The sequence below is a fragment of the Scardinius erythrophthalmus genome (genome assembly GCF_964197995.2).
Source record: "Scardinius erythrophthalmus genome assembly, chromosome: 5".
NCBI classification, from domain to species: Eukaryota; Metazoa; Chordata; class Actinopteri; order Cypriniformes; family Leuciscidae; genus Scardinius; species Scardinius erythrophthalmus.
The window spans coordinates 29,689,341-29,712,510 of record NC_138225.1 but is presented as its reverse complement, the minus strand read 5'-3'; the positions used below and the strand labels follow the sequence as shown (position 1 = coordinate 29,712,510).

At 38.9% G+C, this 23,170-nt stretch overlaps 1 protein-coding gene across 4 annotated transcripts in view; it reads right to left on the bottom strand.

Annotated features, from left to right (window-relative positions):
- rhobtb4 (Rho related BTB domain containing 4) overlaps nucleotides 1-23,170 on the bottom strand; it is a 56,025-nt gene that overhangs the window by 16,205 nt on the left and 16,650 nt on the right. For 3 of the 4 annotated variants that reach the window (XM_081367229.1, XM_081367228.1, XM_081367230.1), the window contains 6 exons: nucleotides 13,330-13,531; nucleotides 12,858-12,961; nucleotides 8,014-8,199; nucleotides 6,427-7,228; nucleotides 5,855-6,074; nucleotides 3,866-3,984 (listed from right to left, as the gene is read on the bottom strand). In XM_081367229.1, the coding sequence (XP_081223355.1) occupies nucleotides 3,866-3,984; nucleotides 5,855-6,074; nucleotides 6,427-7,228; nucleotides 8,014-8,199; nucleotides 12,858-12,961; nucleotides 13,330-13,521 (1,623 nt within the window). In that variant the 5' untranslated portion in view covers nucleotides 13,522-13,531. Of the gene's footprint in view, nucleotides 1-3,865; nucleotides 3,985-5,854; nucleotides 6,075-6,426; nucleotides 7,229-8,013; nucleotides 8,200-12,857; nucleotides 12,962-13,329; nucleotides 13,532-22,280; nucleotides 22,578-23,170 lie in introns of those variants that run through there. The other variant, XM_081367227.1, reaches the window with a different exon arrangement.

Genomic DNA, 23,170 nt, shown 5'->3' with positions numbered 1-23,170 from the left:
TACCGGCTGCCGTGCAGACAGTGACAAGGGCTCGCTCTATTCAAAACCTCATTCTAAAAATAGTACAGTGTTCACTACAGCCAGTCGCTACACTGCCAATGTGCCAGACCAGAGGAGATGAGGAACAAGCCATTTGGCTGCTCTTTGCCTCACATCATTACTGTAATGTATGGAACAGGCTTAATTTTCTTTAACATTTTGGAGCATTTCCAAAGCCCTGTGAACATTTCCAAAGCAATTGTTGCTTAAAGCTAAGAAAGAGGCACAAGAGGAGGGACACTTTCAAGTGGAATGGTTTGTATACAAAGAATTTTAAGGAAACTTGGAAACTCGGTTGCTTAAGTCGACGACCAAACAACCCATCTCCTTGTGAACTCCAGGTAAAATTTGCTCCTAATGAGATCTCTAATCAAAACTGCTTGAATTAAATGTGCACTGTGCGCAAATAAGAGACTAAATAGAAATAACACTACCTCAAAGTTAGTTACTGCACTAACTAATGGAACATACAGATGCTATTTCAGTGTCAACCAAAATAGACATCAAAGAGATACTCCATAAAAAAATGTATTCTCTCATCATTCATTCACCCTTGTGCCATCCCAGATGTCCCATCTCTGTGAATCGATATAATGCAAGCGAATGCAACCCTCAAAGCTCACACTTTAAAAACCACGCAAAACAAACACAAAGGTAATCTACTGTATACAGCTCCAGTTAATGAATCAAGTCTTCTGAATCGAAACGTGCTTGAGAAAAACTTATTAAACTTTAAACTATCGCTTTCGGCCAACCACCATACATGCTTGATGTAAGCGCTTTGTGAAACTCGCGTGAGAAGTGGTGTTCCTCTGTGCTTTCAAATCACTTAGTATTTATTAGTATTTTTCTCAAACAAAAATATCGTTTTGCTAAAGAGAACATTGATTCACCAACTCGAGTTGTTTGGATTACCATTGTGTTCGTTTTGCATGTTTTTGAAGTGTCAAGGAATCTATCCACTTGCATAGACTCACAGAGATGGATTATTTTTCTAAAAATCTTTTTGCGTTCATCTGAAGAAAGAAAATCATATACATCATGGGACGTCATGAGGATGAGTAAATGATGAGATAATTTTCATTTTGGGGGGAAGTAACTCTATTATACTCCTTAAAATGCAACGATTGACCAATGAGCATGTCGAGCTTGTCAAAGCAGAACCAAGTTTACTTGTCTCTGGCCACCTTGTGTTGCTCTCTATGTGACATACTCTCAGCCAATGCTGTCAGAATAGAAAAGCAGACAGCATCCTATTTCCCACATCAGTTTGTACTTGTGCTGTAAATCTAGCTCCCTGTAATGCTTGTAATGTTATACAGGGTGATCCTGTTCACCGGCAGGCCTGGACAATTATAACCCAGCCTGTTGTCTCTCTACCTCGGGTGTTGGTCAGCTTGGTTCTGAGTTCCTGCCCTCAGAGAGCTTGTCTTTCTAGAACTTGAGCTGACAGATGGTAGCCCAAAGAAATCAGAGAGCGTGCACGGGATAGACCTGGAAAGAGTGTGCGGGTGAGATCGGCCTCAGAAAGGAATACAGCGAAACCTTACCTTTGACACCCGACTTAATAGTTTTGGATGAAAAATACATGAGCTAAATTTATGCCAAGCAGAAACTGTGTCAGATTAATTCCATAGAAAACAAGTGTAACTTTATCAAAAACTGCGTGGAATGGTTATCATGTGCTAATTTAACATGAAATTAATTTAAACATTGCTGAAAAATACACCTTAGAGTCCAATTAACTATGAAACACAGACTAAAACTTCCTTTACACGTGATGGTGCTGAGGAAGTGACTCTGCCTTAATTTCAGGAAGTGCCCAGTTTAACAGACTTCCTGTTACTGCAAACAATGCAATGCACCGAAACACACACAAAAATATGAGCTTGTTTTGGCAAGAGATTTTGCATAATCTAAAGAGACAGTATCTCATGGATCATATCTTGATGGAGCCTCCTATATAACATGCGGACAAAAATATATATCGTGACAACAAATTAAGAATTGTTCTCTTGTTTTAGTAAATCATGGCCATGAATTAAGAATTTGTTCCCTCGTTTAGTAAATCATGGCCACATTGAACTAATTTGTTCCTTCGTTTTGATTTAACTAAAACAAGGGAACGACTTATTACAACGTGGCCATGATTTAGTAAAACGAGGGAACGAATTAGTGTATGAAGAGTTCAGATGCAAAAGCCTCTAAGTGCCATCTGAAATTTTCTTCTAGAATGATCGTTCTTTTCAAGCTTGTATATTTAAGTTCAGTAATTTCACTTAAATGACAATTCATAGGTAATTTTCATTGTCATTTAAGTGAAATTACTGAAATTAAATATGAGCTTGATACAGCTAAATAGTAAAAGTAAATTACATTTTAAAATATATTAAAAAAGAAAGAAGTTATTTAAATGGCAAAAATATTCCATAATATTACTGTTTTTACTCGATTTTTGATTTTTTTAAATTTAATTCTTTCTCAAAAGGAAACTCATACAGCGACTTAATTTTTATTTTATTTTTTTCAAGTAAAACAATTACAACTGATTCCAACCTATAATAATATGACTCTACCATAATGTCAAAACTATACCAACTCCTAAAGTTGGTCTACAACCGCAATCACAGCAAATAAATCTTTCTAGACCCTTTCTAGTGTCCCTCTTTTGAATATAAGAGAGCAGACAGAAAGCAGATATATCTCAGCGTGTGTTCCCGCTGGCACAGGACCTCCTCTCAGTCTCGGCAACAGTCTGCCTGAAGCACTTTCCTCAGAGGCCTGTTTAGTCCTGCGGGGCTGTTAATTCCTCCACATGGATGAGACGGTCTCCAGTCGCAGCTGCATCAATGTGGGTCAGGCTGTCATAGAGGTGGCCTAGTTTTAACTACCTGTGCCACTTTTTTAGTGGGATCTGTCAGAGCTCCAGGGTACGAAAAGGATCAATGTGTGAGTCTAGTCATTACTTTGTGGGTCCATAAATAAATTTAGGAGAAACTCTAAAGATGTGAAATAGTTGTAGCCAATTTTCTGTTGAGATCAAATCAAACCCATATGGCAGACTACTGATGTCAAAAATACCGGTAACTACCAAAGTGTCTACACTGGACATGACAGTTGTCACGGACAAAGCGACCGTTGCAAATCTATTGGTTCTTCGTATCAGAAGTATCACGAGCATTTGGAGTAAGTCAGAAATAGGGACATCAGTTTCGGGGATTTGTTGTGTCGTGTTGCATCTAGTGTAGACAGCATCACTAATTATAATGGGCTATATTTGCTTTTGTCGTATTGCGTCACTCGCATCTGGTGTAGACACGGTGTGAGAGTAAAAAAATTTAACAATACCTACCACAAGTGTATTTGTCTTACTGCACTGGTAGATTTAATTTTAACCCAAGTATAAAAGTCAAAAACAAGTGAAAAATCACTTCAGGCGGCAGTGGCAGTAGTAAGACAAAATACACTTCTTACAGCCCAATCACATTTTAGCACGAAATATCAGCAACATTTTGTTAAAAAAACAAATTAATTCAATAGTGAAGCAATGCATAAAAAATGGTCAATAGTGTAGAGATGCATAAAGGTCACTTTCAAAACAAGCAGCTTCCTATTGGTCACGTGCCAAAGTTCAATCAAATTTGTGTGGGGAAATTTCATCATTTCATCAAGCAACAGTAAATGAGACCACATCTTTAATACTTATGCAGTTTTGCTTCTCAGATAAATCTTCTTTTAAGCATATCAGTATTTGTCTATGACCTTAGCATAGACTGCGACATGATCCTGCTTTAATGAAATATGAATCACTAAAATCTCTGCTCACCTCCTCAATATAACTCTCCATGAAGGATCCACGAAACATGGCTGCCATCCAATCACAGCTTGAGATGAGCAGTGGCTTGTGGGCTGGCAGATATCCGTCATCTAATCGAAACACCACATCTAAAACCAGGAGGAAAAGAGCACACATCTCGGCGTGTGTCACAGAGTCGAGGCTACAGAGGGGGAGACAGGTGGACGGACGAACACAAAGAGACAGACGAGAAGACAAATAGACACACAGACCGATAATAAATAGACAGATTGACAAGGCTAAGGATAAGAAGACAGAAAAAAGTGAAGGGAGGGCCAGACCATATAGGGGGCAAATTTATTTTAGCAGCGAATCCTTTAGAGACTGTCATGGATGACTCCACATGCTCACTAAATACGTTAAACAACAGATGATGTTGGAAGGTTGCTTAGCATTATGCTGCGGGTATCAGGAGGGTATGATGGGAAAACTGCAACTAATTAAATTCAATGCTGATTTTTTCACTCTGACGGGGAAAGCAAATAAATCTCTAATGATTTGGTTTCTAATCTTCAGTATAGCCTTATGCTGGGGACACACTTAATGACTAGCTGAAACATTCTAAGACTGAACTGAACACACTTACTGTACACAGACTGTTCCCACCGACTGGAGCACATTTTAAACAGCGACTGTGAACACAGACTGAACGCAACTGTCTCTGACTCTGCGCGTTTGGTTATGATCAGTCGTAAGTATCAAATTACATTCAGAATCGGACTTACAGTCGTTAAGTGTGTCCCCGGCTTTAGGAAATGTACAAGTAGTCCTCTGGCCAAAATGGAGATGACAAACATTCAGGTTTTCAAACATGAGAGAAGCACCTTCATGGTTGAGTAATTAGATTGTGACAATTGCAGAGGATGCAATGAAATAAACAGGTGTAAGTGGAGAGTACAGGAGTGTTGAGGTTAATTATTAAAAGGTTAAATATGACAAACATGCACACAACACACAAGACATGACAATAACAGAGATTAAGCGACACAGAACACCACAAAGCAGAAATGCAAACACGTTCACAATATGCAAATATTAATTGACAGCAAATGAAAGGATATTTTAAAGCACTCCACTGGGTATTTTCTCAAAACAACAACAACAACAACAACAACAAAAAACAGAGACTGAATGAAGGAAAGGAAAGACAAATTGTGCAAATTGACGCTCTAGAGTATAAACTATTCTATTCCAATTCCACAGGATTCTGGATTTGAAAATAGAACTCATGAGGCTCAAGTCAATGGTGTCACTACGGAAACCTTTTGAATGTGAGATTAGATATAGTCAATAACACCAGAACCTCCAGAAGAATCAGAATTATCCAAATTAGGACAGTTAATTAGTCAAAAAAATCAATTAGAACTTCATTAATTTTTTTCTCATTCCCTCAGCAACATCAAAAGTTGTCAAAAGTCATTAAAGTTGAAGATTGAAAACTGTAGAAAAGACTTGATTCAGCATCTCAGTGTAAAACGATAAAACAGATAGATAGCAGGGTATTTTCACAATACGATAGATAAAATTTGTCAGGACATTTGTGTCACAAAATGATATGAACTGATTTTCCTTATGAGTTTAATCTAACATCGACAATATAGACCTTATTCAGAGCAGCGCCATGACAGGTATGAAAGCGGGGCTGTAAGTGATAGACTTACTGTGTTTTCAATGGCATCCACTGTAAAAAGCTATATAAAGCGCCTAGATCACTTATCATTTTCCACAGCTTGGAAAGATATTTTAGCACTGTTTCTTCAGCAGAACAATCCCAAAACACATTAAATAACAGTACAACCCACTGAAAAGTTGCATGTCTATCCCTCGCAGCCTCGCTTTCATTACCATTGAAAATCAAAGATGGCGCTGCTTTGAATTAGATAGATCGATAGACACTATATTAATGCGTCCTCAGAGAAATACGTAATGCATGTTTGACCCTGATTTCAGATTGCCTACCAGCAAAGGCACCCTTGCTCAGGCACTCTTTGATGCGGTTGGCACGACGCACATGGAAGGCTTTGGTGATCTCCTGGTTCATGAAGCTCTCACGGTTCAGTACGTTGGCCACCATCATACGCAGGTCGAAGACCTCTAGAAGCTCAGCGATGGTGGCAACCTGCATCAGATCCCCACGTTTCTCATCCAGGTGACCCGTGTAAAGGTACTGCAGCACTGCCTAAAAGAGCCGAGACAAGGGAAAACAGATAATGTGACACCGCCGCAGAGATTTCATAGAGATTCCTAAAAAACATGCAATGGCATCATGGTCATCGCTATAATACTGTATGTCATCTAAAGGCCAATTCACACTGCACCAACAGATGCAGACCAACGGCGACAGTCACCTGATTACAGTACGTCACTTCTCAGACATTCACCGACGTGACAAACAGCGATTCAACGTTTTAATTGGCCTAAACAAGAGCCGACTGACGCCGACTCTGATCCGACAAAACCCGATAAAGTGTCTGTTGCTGTCTGTCGGCATCTGTTGGTGCAGTGTGAATTGGCCTTAAGTTTGTTCTTACCTGGAAAGGCCCTTTTTGAATGAGTTCATCCATAGATACTACTGTCATGAGTCTCGGCCGACCTGTCACAGGGTCATCCACCATCTCCAGGTAAACCCCCAGGAAACCACGCCCCCATCCCAAAAGAGCACGGCCTGTTCCCAGGGGTCCCAAAGAGCACTGGCCCCTGGCAGGCAGAGCGTTATCACTCTGTGAAGTCCTCAGTGAGCCCTGCTGCAACATGAGCAGCCTATTTGAACCCCTAGTGCCACCTTCACCCTCCTTATCAATGTCCAGGCTCTTGGTACGCCCAGCCTGTTCTTTGGCTCCTCTTCGGCTCTGCTCCTCTTCCTCACTCCCCTCCGAGCTCTCCTCATCCTCCTTCTCCAGCCCTGCCGCTCCAAGGTCCATAGTGAAAAGGTCATAGAACTTTGAGCAGGAAGTGGCCAGGTACATCTTGTGGGCAAAGACACGAGTGGCCCCGGCCTGGAGGAGGAACAGGACGTCTGCACACAACAGCTGGCAGAAAAGAGAGTCCGGACCTTCGCCATCCATGGGAGGAGGATCGGGGATGCCCACCACAGGTCGTGGTGGTCTGGGGGGGAGGAAGGGGGCCTGGAGGAGGGGACGCTGAACCTTCTTTAAATGGGACTTCCAGAACTGAAGGTGGCGTCGAGAGATGAGCGCAGCACGGATAGCATTGTCAAACACATCCTTTACACCGAACTGAGCGACAATGCTTGTTTCATAGTATGGAATGCCAAGTTCCTTAGCGACCTCATGGCCTCGTTCTGGGGGCAGGATATCTGTAGGTTTGATGGGTCTAGGAGGGGGACAGTTAAAGAAAAAACACAAGCATTATTAAAGCCAGACAGACTATACACTACTATTCAAAAAAAAATTTGTTGATTGTAATGTTATCAAAAGACTCTTATGATCACCAAGGCTGCCTTTATGAGATAAAAAACAACAACAGTAAAACAGTAATATTGTTGAATAATATTACAATTTAAAAGAACTGTGTTCTATTTGAATATATTTTAAAACGTAATTTATTCCTGTGATGGCAAAGCTGAATTTTCAGCATCATTACAAAGCTGAATTTTCAGCATCATCAGTGTCTTCAATGTCACATGATCCTTCAGAAATAGTGGTCAAAAGTTTTTTTCTTGTTATCACTAAAATATTATATAATTTTGATGTTGACAAAAGTTATTTGGTTTAACATTTTTGTGGTAGCCATGGATGAATGGAAAGTTTTTCATTTGAAATAGAAATCTTTTGAAACATTATTAATGTCTTTACTGTCATTTTTTTAAATCAATTTAATGTGTCCTTACTGAATTGAAGTATTAATTAAAAATTAAAATAGAGTATTTTTTTCTTCAATCATACCAACCATTTTTACAATTTTATATACAATATATGGGGGTATATTACCCATCTTACCCTACAAGGCATCAAAGGCAAGTGTAGCAAATGCATAACTGACCACAAAAAGCACAAGAATCCTCTCAAATCGGAAGCTCAAAAAAGAATGAAAAACTCTTCATACTGAAGTTTAACAACATAATATGTGCTACGAGTGGGTGTAGGATGTGGTCATACTTGGCCAGAGGCCGGCGAGCCCGGTTAACAGCGTCCAGATCAGCATAGCGCAGGTCCAGCTGGCAGCCCACCAGGATGATTGGGGTGCGGGGACAAAAGTGCTTAATCTCAGGGAACCACATCGTGCGGACATGGCGCAGGGAGTTCGGATTGGCCAAAGAGAAGCACAGCACCACCACATCTGATCTAAACACACAGAGAGAAAGAAATATATTTATTTAAAGAGAATACATCCGAAGGAATCATGTAATAGGCAGGAAATTGGCAAACCCTGGACACTAATCATCCTACACAGAGGCTTTAAAATGGACAGTGAATCACTGTTATTGGAATAAAAACTGTGAAATGCAACAAACAAAACTACTGTGAGCTGCAAAGAGATTTCCTTGGTTTCCAAATGTCATAAGTCCAGACTTATTATATATTTATATATTATATTATGGAGAATGATTTTACAAGTGTATTGTTGTAGCACAATTATATGCAAAGTGATATTTATTTACAATTATATAAGTTTAATGGCTTTAACATTCATTCATAAATGAGATTTTTGCATAAATGCAAATCCAAAGATCACCAGCTCATAATGAAAGTAGAGGTATGACCATTTCCCCTGCGGCATAAATGAACTTCATAAAGAAACAGTGAGCGAGTGAGCAGCCAAATAGAGTAATGATTGTGTGATTGCGTGTGTATTAATGCATGTGTGCTCTTCCAGTGAATGTGTCTGCATGCAAGGTGTTGCGCACGTCATTAAAGCATCTCATCTGACTCAATAACCAGCGCTGGTCTAATAATAGCGAGTCGTCCGACCATGTCATATTTCACAGCTGCACTCACAAGCTCATCATGTGAGACCAGCATACACAAGAATGACTAATGGAGCACTGCATTGTTGTTGTAATGTAAACAAACTTGGTCTAGCGGATCTCATCACAGTTATGCATTTACAGTGGAAAGTGCTCATGTGCATGTTTATAGATATAATATGACAGAGAGTGTTTCTCAGACAACATTTCTAAGAGATTTTCTTTCTTTCTTTCTTTGATATAATCTTTCTGGGAAATACTTATTGACAACAAAGTGAAAATCTAGAACTATTACTTTTTTGAAACAATATGGCTTCTCAAAAATTTTGCTTTATTATTGGCGAACACCTCATGTGTGATGATTAAACAATGGAATTTCCCTGAAAACATAAAATTAGCAAAGTGGACAATTATAACATGTTGACTTCCTTTAGAAAATATATGGTAATGTTGACATTGCAATGGGATTGCCTATATACAGTCTGAGCAAGATCAGCTAAGACTCATTACTAAACAGCATTTTAAGCCATACTAGTAGGGTTTGAAATTAACACCCGCCAACCCACCAAATGAGAGTAAAAATCTACTGTGGCGGGTAACGCTGTCAAATCACTAGCCAATTTGGCGGGTTACTTATAATGTTTACTAACCTCAGCTGGGGAAGCTTGTATAGGCCAAATCTGCGACTTTAGCGCGAACACTCAACTCGTGAGTCATCTTGATATATTAAGCATATTGTGCAGAATCTGCACATATCTGGCTTACTTGAACATGCACATCATTCATTTGAATTGAATCAATAGCCAAGATTAAAATGCATTTGGTTAACAGAAAAGTTATTGTTATTTTCCAACATCCAACTTTTTATTGATGTTCTTTGTACTGTATTGATCTGTCCACGTAAAACACATTTTTGGTGAAAAGGATGAGGACGAAAGAAGAAGGGAGGAGATGGCTGGATGACAGGATTTTTGTTCAATAAGAAATGAATGTATTAAATACAAATTTTATTATACTATATAGGCCTATGTGTCTCATTCAGAACTTTTGCTAGTCAAAAAAAAAAATAATATATATTTATAAGTAAAAAAATATTTACTTATAAAAATATTAAAAGTATTTATATTTCTATACTGCATTTCTATACAGTATATGTATATGTATGTATATATATATATATATATATATATATACATACACACTATATACATACACACTATATATATACACACTATATATATATAAGCTGTGATATAGTTAATCTGTTTTTTTTTGGGGGGGGGGGGGGGGGGTTCGACTAGTAGAAGTTCTGAATGGCTGGTAACTTCAAAATTTAGTTGCCAAATTGGCCGGTGAGTGAAACAGTTCATTTCAAACCCTGCATACTAGGTATATGTGCAAATAGACTTACAGCCTCCAGGGGTCAAAGTCGACGATTGTCTGTGTCTCTGTTAGTGTGTGTACGTTCATGAACATGGGAACGTTTGCAAGAATATGTGGAAATGGGTCAGTGATAAGACAAATAAAAAACAGACTGACACACCACAACCACAGGTGTATCCACAATCATTCACCATTTCTCAGTGAATAATAACCGCTGTAAAAACGAGTGCTGAGGGTCATACAGGACTGTGTTATGTAATCAGTGTGTGTGGTGTTCTGTAGCGCTATGTAGAGCATGTCTAAGTTCAAACTCCTGACTACGGGTCTGCTTGACTACACTGTAAACAGAGTCTCGATCACAGAGACACATCTAAACATACAAATAAGCCTAAATATTCCAAGAAAAACAAACAAACAAACAAACAAAAATAAACATTAAAAAGCAAAGAATATAACTTTTGGCAGTACCATAGCATGAGGATGGTATCAGTTTGTGTGTGGCCTGGTAAACTCTACATTATGGGGAAAAAAAGTCCCCGGATTGATGGCAATATCCAAAATCCTTGTCCTTGTAGGAACATTTTTTGGTCCCCATGAGGAAAACTTATGAAGCTTATAAATCAAATTAAGTGATGTTTTTTGAAAATGTAAAAATGCAGAAAGTTGTGTGTGATGGGTTCAGGGGTAGGGTTATTGTAAGGGGATAGAATATACAGTTTGTACAGCATAAAATTATTATGTCTATGGAAAGTCTCCATTAAACATGAAAACACAACGCGCGTGTGATGATATGCATGTATAAATATGTGTCAGCTCGTGGAAGAGGACTTACCCACTGAATCATGGTTCCTCCAGAGGTTTTTTCCTTATCTACCTAAACATCTAAATAAGTTAGGATAGTTTCACTTGCGTTTCACAATGTGTTTTGTCAGTTTATGTTCACAAATAATTAATGGACTCAGCTAGGCTTTGATAAACATTTTCAAGAAATGTTAAATGTGTCTGTGTGGGTGTGTATTTAGCTTGAGTAACAGACACTGGGGGTGAAGGTCACCTGATTCTGTTTCCATAACAGGGCACCACCATTAACAATGTTTTATCAGCTGACTGCATCTGCCTTAGTACTCTGCACACACACAGGACGTGTCTGATCTCACAGACACACATCCTGTTGATTCATTCACACAGATTTCTCTTTGTCTTCCATTCTCTCTCTCTCTCTCTCTCTCTCTCTCTCTCTGTGTCTGTCACACAAGTAATACTAAAACACATTCACAATGCTATAACATTATTGATGAATAACATAATCAAAACCTCACTTGCCATGAGCTCTTATACTATGTACATTACAACTCAAAAGTTTGGGGTCAGTAAGATTTTTTAGAAAATAAATTAATCCTTTTATTTAGCAAGTATGCATTAAATTGATCAGAAGTATTTGAGACATTTACAATGTTACAAAAGATTTCTATATCAAATAAATAATTCTTTTGAACTTTCTATTTATCAAAGAATTCTGAAAAAAAATGATTGGTTTCACAAAAAATTAAGCAGCACAACTGTTTTCAACATTAATAGTAATAAGAAATGTTTCTTACTGTACAAAACAGTACAAAAATCTTACTGACCCCAAACTTTTGAACGGTTGTGCGTATGGTTAAAGATCTGGGCTGGAAAAGGTTCAGTCCCAGTTTTTTTTTCTCAGAAAATGAGTATTTACTGAAAAACATAAATATTAAGAAAAAAGTATATGTGGGCAAAATGCATCCACTAAATATATTTATTGCTTGATAGTTTGTATTTAATGCAATCAAATTGTTTATTGTTTAATGCAAATGAACCTTGGTGCTCATCAAACAAGCGGATTCAGACCGCTGAAAAGTTGGGTCTCTTGATCTGTTCCTGGGGCTGTTTTGACTCTTTTATAATTCATTTTATGAGCTCTTCATGAGTTCTCAGCTGGTAATAATGCTATCATATGGATGCGTTTAGCCCAGCACACAGCATTGTTTTGGATGTTCGATGAGTTCTGTCACAAAATGTACGTCATAAAAGCCGTTTATTTTGTTTTTGAATCTTTAAGTTTGGTCTTAAAAATGACAGTGTGCACGTTAAGCGAACCAGGACTAAATGCATCATTTAAATTTTTGGTCCAGACCAAAACAAGGGAACCGAACTACAAGTGTGAACACACCCTTAGATGTAAACACTGTAAGCATTTAGGAACAGTGTCATTCTCCCTCATTCACTGACCCATCTCTCTGCTTGGTTTAGCAGCTACTGTGATCTGCTGCACTGCCCTGAGCCAAAGCATCACTGCTGATCCATTGATCCTCCGCTGCCCTGCACTGCGCTGAGAATAAGAGCCTCCACGCAGTGCTCTTTGGCTAGGCTTACAGCACATTACCTTCCCAGCTGGGAGGATTAGGGCAATAACCAAAGCTTGGCAGGGCAACACATGCCACAGCCAAGAATGGAGAGATATCAGAAAAAACAAAAACAAATGGAAGATTGATCTGAGCAACGGTATTGTGGGACATGAATTGTGTGTGGGTGTCAAGGCAAGGGTTCTGTGACATGGTTTATTGGACGTGCAATGACGGCACACTGAGCACTATGAGTTCAAATCCAGGTCCATGTTGCGTAACTGACCTGCCGTAAGCAAAGCGTCTGTCTTTGTGATGATCTCCAAATGTGTCCCACAGCCGGAGAGAGACACTGACCTCGTCCACCACGTCTCGTGACCTCTCCAGCACCTAGTTAAGTAAGGTTTCATTTTACCAGCACACCAATGGAAGCACATTATATTTATTATATTGAGCTTTATTAAACTGGCAAGTTTATAAAGAACAAATGTCACATTTGAAATTGCCTGGCTAGGATTATGACAGTTAACAACAAGTAAAAAGTAAAACTAAATGAGCTTTTTACAATTACAAGTAAACAAATCGTAGATACATATTTATACAATTTATAACTAATTTATATAAACTAAAGAATATATTGATATACTAAAGTATATGCAGTAAATACACTGGTTAATGTATGTACAGTTATAGTACACTATTTATGTCAACACATAATGTTCTTCAACATGTACACAATATGCCAAAGGTCTGCCCACCTCCTGGCACACACGGTATTGGTCGATGGCCCAGACAGTTGGCACGTGGGTGGCAAGCAGCTGGTACTGAGTAAGGGTGGCATTGCAAGCACGGGCACAGATCAGCCGAGTCTTGCCCACCGCGTTATCACCCACCACCACACACTTTATGGTCTCCACATTGGGTCGCTCATAATCTGTGTCTATATCCATGGAGAGGGCCCTGAAAGACAGCAAAATAGAGATAAATAGTTAATCATTATTATATCGAATAATATTCTAATTTGGACAAAAAGTCCAAACAAAACAAAAATACAAATAAGTTATAACAAACAAAAAATGATGGTAGGAAAACGATAATAATTCACTCCAATTATTGTGGTTACTCAAAACAACATCCACATCAATACTGACTACTCATTCACCAAATGTTCAAAGTTTAAACAAAAATCTGGGTCAGGTGCTATTTCTGTCTGAGGAAGGAACAACAAAGACAGCCAACACAGTTCTGCACTTGGCTGTACCGCGTCAGTCGACGTGAACAAGTGCATCTAGCACTTTTTCCTTCTTTCGGAAGAATCCACCTGAAGCTAACTAAGGTCAAAGCCCGGTGGTAATGCTGATTTGTATGAGAGAACACAGCTAAACCAGACAGCATTAATTCTCACGCTTTGCCCGGGTTCCTGAACATAAACATTGACTTAAACCTCCTAAGTATCAAGACTGCAGAGAAAAGAGAAAAAAAAACCTGCAGAGGGATGCATCTGAAACAAATCATTAGGAGACTTGCGTGCCAACACATACGACTGTAACTTAATATCCATGACAACTAGCAAGTTCTCATTTAGGTTCAAACAAAACCAAGCAACGTGAGATGTGCTTTTTTTCATTAAAACAATGAGAGATTTTTGTTTTGTAATGAATGCAGACATTTGTTCAATAAGCTGTACAATGAGCTGTAAAAAAAAAAAAAATCTATATTAATACACAAGAGGCTGTATAAAATTAAGTACAAATGATTTTGGGAACCATAACTCCTCTGTGGCTTTAAAAGTGCACCCGCTATGGCTTGAATTACCCTTGATAAATGCACTAAAAGTGTCCTGAGCTGCACAAATCAATTAACTTTCCGGGAAACAATAAAGCATTTCCATGAATAAACACACAGGCAACACTCTTGGCCGACTAAGAGCCGTGCATTCTTTTGATACCGCTAAAGTGATACAGCCATATACATTACAACCCGTTCTGAGCTCCGCTATCCAAGACAGCTAACATTCCATAAAAAGAGCTCATGAAAGATTAATACGCCACTGTTTATTGTTCCACTGACAAAGACGTCACAGTTCTGGCCTCCAGTGACATACAGGGAACTAAAAATGATTCTCATTCACTCAATTCATTCTCAGTAGCAAGGTGGCAATCAGACAAAGATTAGTAATGTGTCAAAATAGCCTATAATAGGTCAAGAGACGTTTTATCTAGAGCACCAGTGCTCAGTTAATTCCTCATGAGGGGAATGTTACAGCCAGTTTTGAGATTTTGGATCAGCAAAGAAGGTTTCAGAGACATCTCTGTGAAATGTTGTCAGTGTTAAGGGTGCTCTGGAGGAAGCTTCTTTAACAGGTTACATAACGGTGGCACTACGGGCTGATGAAGCTGAGCTGTAAATGTGACTAGATCTTTCTGTTATCTAACAGCAATCTTTATAGCTGTTGTGTGAGAGTCACCAACATTTATAGAGGATGCTATTAAGGTGAAGATTATCATGACTGCATATTTAAAAAAAAAAATATTTGGGAGATCTTTACCAAATTTTCAAAGAAACAGACTTGAGTATGTTTTCCCAGCGTGCAAAAAGTGGGGCGGTGGTACAGAGGTGTGAGTGCAAGCTTATGCACTTCGAACAATCAACCACAATGTTTCCACAATTTAACTCTCTACACATTGTCAATTCCTATAGGCCTACATGTTTGCAATTACATTCAGGGATAGTTCAATAAAAAAAAAAAACGTAAAAAAAGACAATTCTGTCATCATTTACTCATCCTTGTGTCTTTCCAAACCCGTATGACTTTCCATCTGCTTTGGAATATAAAAGGTGATTTTTTTTTTTTTTATAATACACTACTGTTCGAAAGTTTAGGGTCAGTAAGATTTTTTATTCCCACAAAAATATACAGCAGCACAACTGTTTCCAACAAATGATAATAATTGTTTCTTAAGCAGCAGAACACTGACGACTGGAGTCATTTTAAATTGTAAAAGTATTTCTCAGTTATATTGTTTTTACCATATTTTTGATTAAATAAACGCATACTTGTTGATCATAAGAAAATGGAAATGGAAACTTTATGATAGCTTTCTATGAGAAACACCTCAAATTTAAGTCACTATTCAATGAAAATCTTCACTTCCTTTGAAAAATGGCACTGAGAAACATTATTGGTGAATAATACCTTAAATTTCAGCCTGTTTCTCACACCCTACACTGAGTTACTGTACAGCCTCAGAAGATTTGAGATATCCTGCACAACTTATTTGGATTAATAAAACATTTTGTGTGTGTCATTTTAAAGATTGACAGCCTAATTAAAAGTTGTATCAGTGATTTCAGGCCCAAAAAAAAACACCTCACATTCATCTAATCTTTCCAAACGATCCGCTAGCTGCCCGCCCCATAAGCATGCCGTCAAAAAAACGCGTCTCTGTAGGCAGCCTAGGCTCTGAGATCTGCACACAACAACAATTGGTTTCACCAACCACTCAAAACCAAAATAAATAGTGTTCCAACCAATCACAGACAGGGGGAGGGTGTTGTGAGGTTTTGAGCCAGCTTCTTCTTCAGCTCCGACTTCGCATGCAGCCGTGCACGAGCACGAGTTAGGAAAGATTAGATTTTTTGGGGGGCCTGAAATCACTGATACAACCTTTAATTTTCATTAAATAGTTCCATAGAAGAAAGAATTTTTTACAGAACTGAATCAACATGTGGGTGATTAAAGGGTTAGATGGGGGGTTTTTTTGCACACAAAAAGTATTCTTGTCGCATGATAAACTTAAGCTTGAACCACAGTAGTCACTTGGACTATTTTAACAATGTCTTTACTAACTTTTCTGGGCCGGCAGTTGCAATTACCTAGCAGCCTATGAAGGAGTGAACCAGCTCTCAGATTTCATCAAAAATATCTTAATTTGTGCTCCGAAGATGAACGAAAGTCTTACGGGGTTGGAACAACATGAGGGTGAGTAATTATTGACAGAATTTTCATTTTTGGGTGAACTAACCCTTTAAATGATGACAATTTATAGTGTTGTGTTTTTGTCTATCCCTGAACACTTGGTCAGAATATCTACGAACTGAGTATAGTTTCCGTTTGTGACACACAAACACAACAAACAAATGTGTATAATAAAAGCAATGATACCAGAGACATGGATGTCTCATGAAGCTTTTAGCATAGTCAGTTGAGTGAGTCAGTGTTTTGTCATGGGGAATGAGACGAGCAGTGTGCCACACTAGCGCTTGTTTTAGTGACAGGCAGTGATAGAAACAGTGGGAGGTGAGGTCTAAGAATGAGCGAGAGATAGAGAAAGAGAGATGAGACGCGTGGCAGACGCCCACTCCATTCACAAACACTGTACGTCCCACACAACAGTTCGTCTGCTTGTATTCAGTCCTGCCAGCCTCAGTGTGTGTGTGTGTGTGTGTGTGTGTGTTTGTGTATCTAAATATGTAGGTAGGTAGAAAGAAGAATATCACAGCATTGTGGACCAACTACAACCCACAAGCAAATATGGCAGTTAATGGACAATAGACTCTTTTGGTAGGCTATAATAACTTAGTAGAGCACTCTCCACATATTTCTAGTGCCAACCACTAAAATTAAATTACGGATTCAAATGGAACATTTTCAAGATCTCCTCATGAGATAAATCTCAAACAAGAGTATTCTTCTGTAAGTTTGACAGTCCTTTCCCTCTCTGTACAGCTGTCTTTCTAGACAGCTGGGCAGCGGAGACTTGCTCACCCCTCCTGCACTGTGTGTGTGTTACATAACAGCTCCAGTGGCAAAGGCTGCTCTCTCTGCCGTCACATAACCAGAATCCACGATTAAGCCTCGCTCTTAGAGAGCACCTGCAAGCCCCCGTCCTTTACACGGAAACCAGACTTCCCTTCTTTATAAAAAGAAAATCCAAATATACAAACTAAATCAACCCAAATCATATTAACACATACACTGGGTTAACCCCTGCCTATCATAATAATTTCTGTATTTTCCATCAATGCATCATGCCAAGTGTTTCGCCCTGAGTGTGTCCACATTGGTGTTTATATACGCATATTTTAAGTGTTTATAGAGGGGACATGTGAAGATAGGGTATGCCATGAGCACAGACAACTTATGTAACGAGGTGGTCTCCTGCTTGCCAGTAAACAGGTTAAAGTGGAGCAGCGTTTTGCTGCACACCAGACTTTACATTGTTTCCAAATACTAGACTGCTTCAAAATAGCAAGCATTGAGCAAACTGTACCACTGCAGCATAGAACCTTGGAGTGTCTTACACCACATGCCTTTGTACTGCGAGGAGTCTATGTCTCTTAGTGGATCAATTACATTTTATAGGCAGGCCACAAAGTCGTTCAGAGTGCTGAGTCCTTCAGATCAGAGAATGAGTTAGATATTTCCCCTTAATGCCATCAGTCACTGGGGGGTAATGGAGGAATTAACCACTGAATCACTGAGATCTACTGTCAGTGTGATAGCATCAGGGACATTTTATTTACTTCACATGCAGTAGCCACAAAAAGTGTCTGGATGCTTAAGTCCCATTTCATGTATGAATGTCTTTGCATTTTTTAAACAAAAAAAAAAAAAACGATTATTAATAAACGATAACTGGTTTTAAAAGAACTATAGCACATAGATACAACATTTTCAAGTAAAAACATTGGACAAAATGAATCTGTTAGGTTGCACCTGGGAAATTCATACCTCCGATTTTGGCCTTTGTTATGACATGTCACCCATTCAAGTTAGAAACAGCCTAAACAAAACAAAATTATGAACAGTAAACTCAAATAACTACATTTATATCACTCCATACAACATGTAAAATTAAAATAACTTGCATAATTATCCATTTTAAAGCACTACAGGCTTTCTTTTCTTTTCTACATAGATTATTATGGATATATTTTATGATGTTCTCTATAATACAGATCAGTGTTTCTGTAATATGCCAAATTGATACATCCCTTTCAACTTTGTTCAATCATTCACATGCGCAGAACTCGCAATTACAACATTTATGACTCGACTTGCAAAAAATCCCCTTCAGTTAAAAGTAATTGAAAATGGCTCTGAAAAGGGAAGTTAGTTCTGAGAAAGCACTAGCATCATTTGTTTTTACATACCTGATATTTACTTGTATTTACTTATCTAAGTGCAACTTAAAGGCACACTATGCAGTTTCTGTTTTTCTCAAACAGCGACCCCTAGAGTCGCTGTGAAGTACTTGTATTTAACGTCACTGTCGTAAATACCAAACACACAGAGCCGTCGTTTTTTTTTTCTTGACTCTTCCGACCGCGCTTTCTTCGTCGACTCTGCCGTGATTCACGCCTGAAATGCGTGCTAGTGTCTTCCATAGAGGCTGCTTCATATGTTGTTGATGTATGTGACGTCGTGCCATCATCAGAAAATACTAGCAAATATATGTAGGCTATATACATAAATTTGCTAGTATTTTCTGATGAACCTTAAACTGATCGCAACTGCAGCCAACTGACACTCATGTCCTCCATGCTATACTCAAACAAGTTCACATCAGCAAGAACAAAGTAGTAATTACAGCAAGATGTGCACAAGTTAAGCTGATACATAACAGTGAACCACCAATTAAGTCTTCAAAAAGAGTTTAACTATTTAGCACAGTGGCCCACATGGACTACAAGCGTCATGAGTCCTATGGACCTAAGCTGTCATGTGCACTATAAATACAACTGTACCTTTACCCTTGAGAGCAAACTCAGCAATGAGAGACTCATTAAAGTCAGCCCATGGAAAAAAAAAAAGGAAAGGTAGAGTCCCCAGACTTCAGCTCTCAATGGACTAGCTAAAGCGAATGTATTCAAATAGCGCTGATAGGGTTGGCTTATCTGAGAGCATTTTTGGTATGGATGATCGCACAACAATTTGAATTTGTTTTATGATTATCAGCACTTGTCATTCTGATAAAATATTGTCAGATAAGGTGAGCATACAAAAAGCGAAAAACACACTTGTGTTATCAATTTCTGAACAGCATGACAGAGCATGATGTTAACTGCAGTTTGTAATGAGTGTGAAGCAGCAGTTTATTGCTGACAAGCAATGCTTGTATAATATAGCCTAGCAATCACATCATAAAATAATGATTGCTGAATCAGCAAAAGACTAAAACACTTCACTTTGTCCCTGGATTATAATGGACAAAGAGTCAGTAAGATCTCACAATAGCATTAGCGGGAGAACTTGGCTCATGCATGCAAAGCCACAAAAAAAAAAAAAAAACACATCATGGTGGAATTTCAGAGAATTCAAATGCTCAAGATATTCTCTTGTGATTAGATCAGGTGTAAAAGTATAGTGTAAAAATATGTAGGGACGGCCATTGACAAACCCCCATTCATAGTTGTATAAAGCCCTAATTCAGCACCCCATTCAGAATGTGCTTCATTGAGAAATATAAACCAGTAGTGAATTCTCTCAGTAAGAGGATTTCTCGCTTTAAGATGAAACAGAATGCCAGTGAATTAAATGTGAGTTCATTTAAGAAAGAGAAAGAAAAAGATAGGTGAGAAAAGGTGAGCCAAGCACATGCTCACCACCGAATCAGAGTGTGCTGTGGAAAATGAATTCATACACACATAAAACACGGTACTATGAAGACTGAGAAGATGCATAGCAACAAACCGGCCAAAGTGAAAAAGGTGGAGAGTTTCAGCTGCCGCAACGCGATACAAAGACACACTTCCTATGGCAAGCCATTTATTCTTTAAGACTAACTATTGTTATGCTAAGGTACTTAATCGAGTAGAAAGAACATTTTTTTCAATTTTATTAGTAACTATTTATTATATAGTTCTACTTATTCACTATATAGGCCTACTAGGTATAATAATTATACCAACAGCAACAAGCATATATACCATTAGTATGTATTCCTTTGCTACTAGTCACTGCCAATATTGACAAATGATGACAAATCATTAAATCAAAACCAGTAAACTGATGCCCCATTCTATTTCATTCCGATTGATGAATCTGGACGTAGTGTTTACACGAACGATAAATAAAGTGATCGGGTTGATGTGCGCGTTTCTATGTCACAAGCTTCCAATCAGAATATATTTTTTGACATGCGCACACTGCATGAATATACAGTTTCCCACTGTTTATTTTTCAATTTCAGGTTCTGATTTGGAGTACATGAACCAGTCTGCCATGCTGCTTATAGCCTAGTTATCAAACAGTTAAAAACACCCTTCCCGAGCCCAAAATAAAGTGTCTGTGGAGTAGGGTGACCATACATCCTGTTTAACCAGGACATGTCTGGCCAGGATTTCGAGATCGCCCAAAATGCCCGGGATTCGGCTTTTGCTTTCTACAGTCACCATTCATTATGTTTATTATTACATTATTTGACACTGACACGTACGTGCCAGCTTTGCAGGTCATGCATTCTGCTTCACACGGATCCCGATCGAGACGAAAACACAGGAATTTTCTTAGCAAAACGCACATCAACCAATCACTTGTTTAGCGTTCATGTAAACACTACATTCAGATTCACCAATTAATTCAGTCCTATTGAATCAAAAGGTGTGCATGTAAACAAAATGAATGGCGACGAGAAAGCAAAAGCCGAATCCCGGATATTTTGTCCGATCTCGAAATCCCGGCCGGACATGTCCTGGAAAAAAGAGGACGTATGGTCACCCTACTGTGGAGGAGAGTATGAAGTGAGGATTGATGGGATGTTGTTCTACCCCGGACAGCAACATCGTGTCGGCCCAGATCCGGCCGACATCTGGGGCGTGTGGAATCCACGTGTACCAGATGTGGGCCGGATCTGGGCCGACATTATGTTGCTGTCCGGGACTCCACTTCACGGAAGATGAGTGGTAGGAGAATTTTAGAATAACACAAGTAATTTATTACATTATATTTAACAACAACTGAAGCTCGTTTCATACGTCATACATCATTGCACATGCGCAATCCTTTCCAGTTTCAGTTTTCAATCCAATCAAGTGTTTACGTTTTCTCGAATCTGATTAGAAAAGGAAAACACCGACCCTTTCAATCCAATCGAAATTTCATTCAGATTGAGCTCAGTCGGGTCGATTAGATTGTTTACATGATGGCTTTTCAGTCCGATTTAGCCATCAATCCGATTACTATTGGATTATTTAAGGACAAATGGATTTGCATTGGTCACTTTGTCACGCGGCACGTCATGTGTGGTCACGGTGTAAGAGTTTTCATTGAACTATAAAGTAGCAATTCTATAGATTCTATTAATTATAAAACAGCAACTGTATCTAGTGATATAGAGAATGTTACTGATAAAAATGGGATATCTATCCTATCATAAACATGGTGAATACATAACAAAATGGTAATAGTAAACAGTGAATAGCTGATATGTGAACCACAGAGTGGAAATGGTAATGTGAGAGTGACTAACTGAATAGATCCTAGTCAGTAACAAAATACGCAGGTTGCATGAATGAATGAATGAATGAATACATGTTAAAACAGCTTGCCATAAGTTTCCAACATCAAGCGTTAAGGATGGGCGGTGGTGTTTTTACTAGTCAGTTTTGATGCATCGTTCAGTGCAAAAATGTAACAATAACTAAGAATCCGCAAATGCTGCATGATTGTCGCGAGGTGAAACAAAGTTAAATTTCTTCACCTTACCTTCCGACGCTTCCAGAATTGACCCACATGCCAGTCCTCGCGTGGTTCCCTCCTAGCTCCCGTTAAACCGGGTGCAGGAGATCAAATCAAACCTTTAAATGACTGAGACGTCTCTGAAAAACTCTCGACTGTATGTGTTCAACTCGCTGGCGTGTCACGGCTGACACAAAGGCAGCATCTTCACACTCGCTTTCTCTGCTGAACTGAAAGAGATCCCTTGAAACAAGTTTGCAGAATGCAGTGGAAAACCTCAACCATGAAGTGCGCTACATCTATCCCCACTCTCTCAAAGATGCCTCTTTCTCCTGAAATTACTGACATTTATAGATAAGCTCTCATTTTGGGGCGTCGTTGGTGTGTTATTGTTTCTACAGCTGATTCCGCCAATGACACGCCCCTACTCGAGCGTCACGTAAACTGAACTCACCCCGAATCCATGGCACTGTGACTGGCAGCCAATCAAATCCATCGCGGCCGATGGCCCCGCCCCGTCTGGAACACTCGGCCCGTTAACCCACAATCTACCAGTCATTTGTTTAGACTCAAACACGCCCTGACAGGCGGAGCGGTTTATGTTTTTACAATGCAAGTCCCGTAACACATTGTAGTTGCGTTTGAAAACTAGTGGCATACATACATTACTTAATCATTGGACTTAAGAGGCGCATATTCAATAGATACAGACGTTATTTTATTGCGATACCACGCGTAGAGTAACTTCCAAGGTTTCAGTCATACTGACAGTCAGGAACACGTAGGCTACAGTGTTTTATTTTACACTCTTCTTTTTCGTAAATGATGACCGTTTACGTGGTAAAACAAGATTACGATCTGTATTCAGATGTGTATTAATTATTAAAATTGTCATTTCCACATAAGTGTGACAGCTG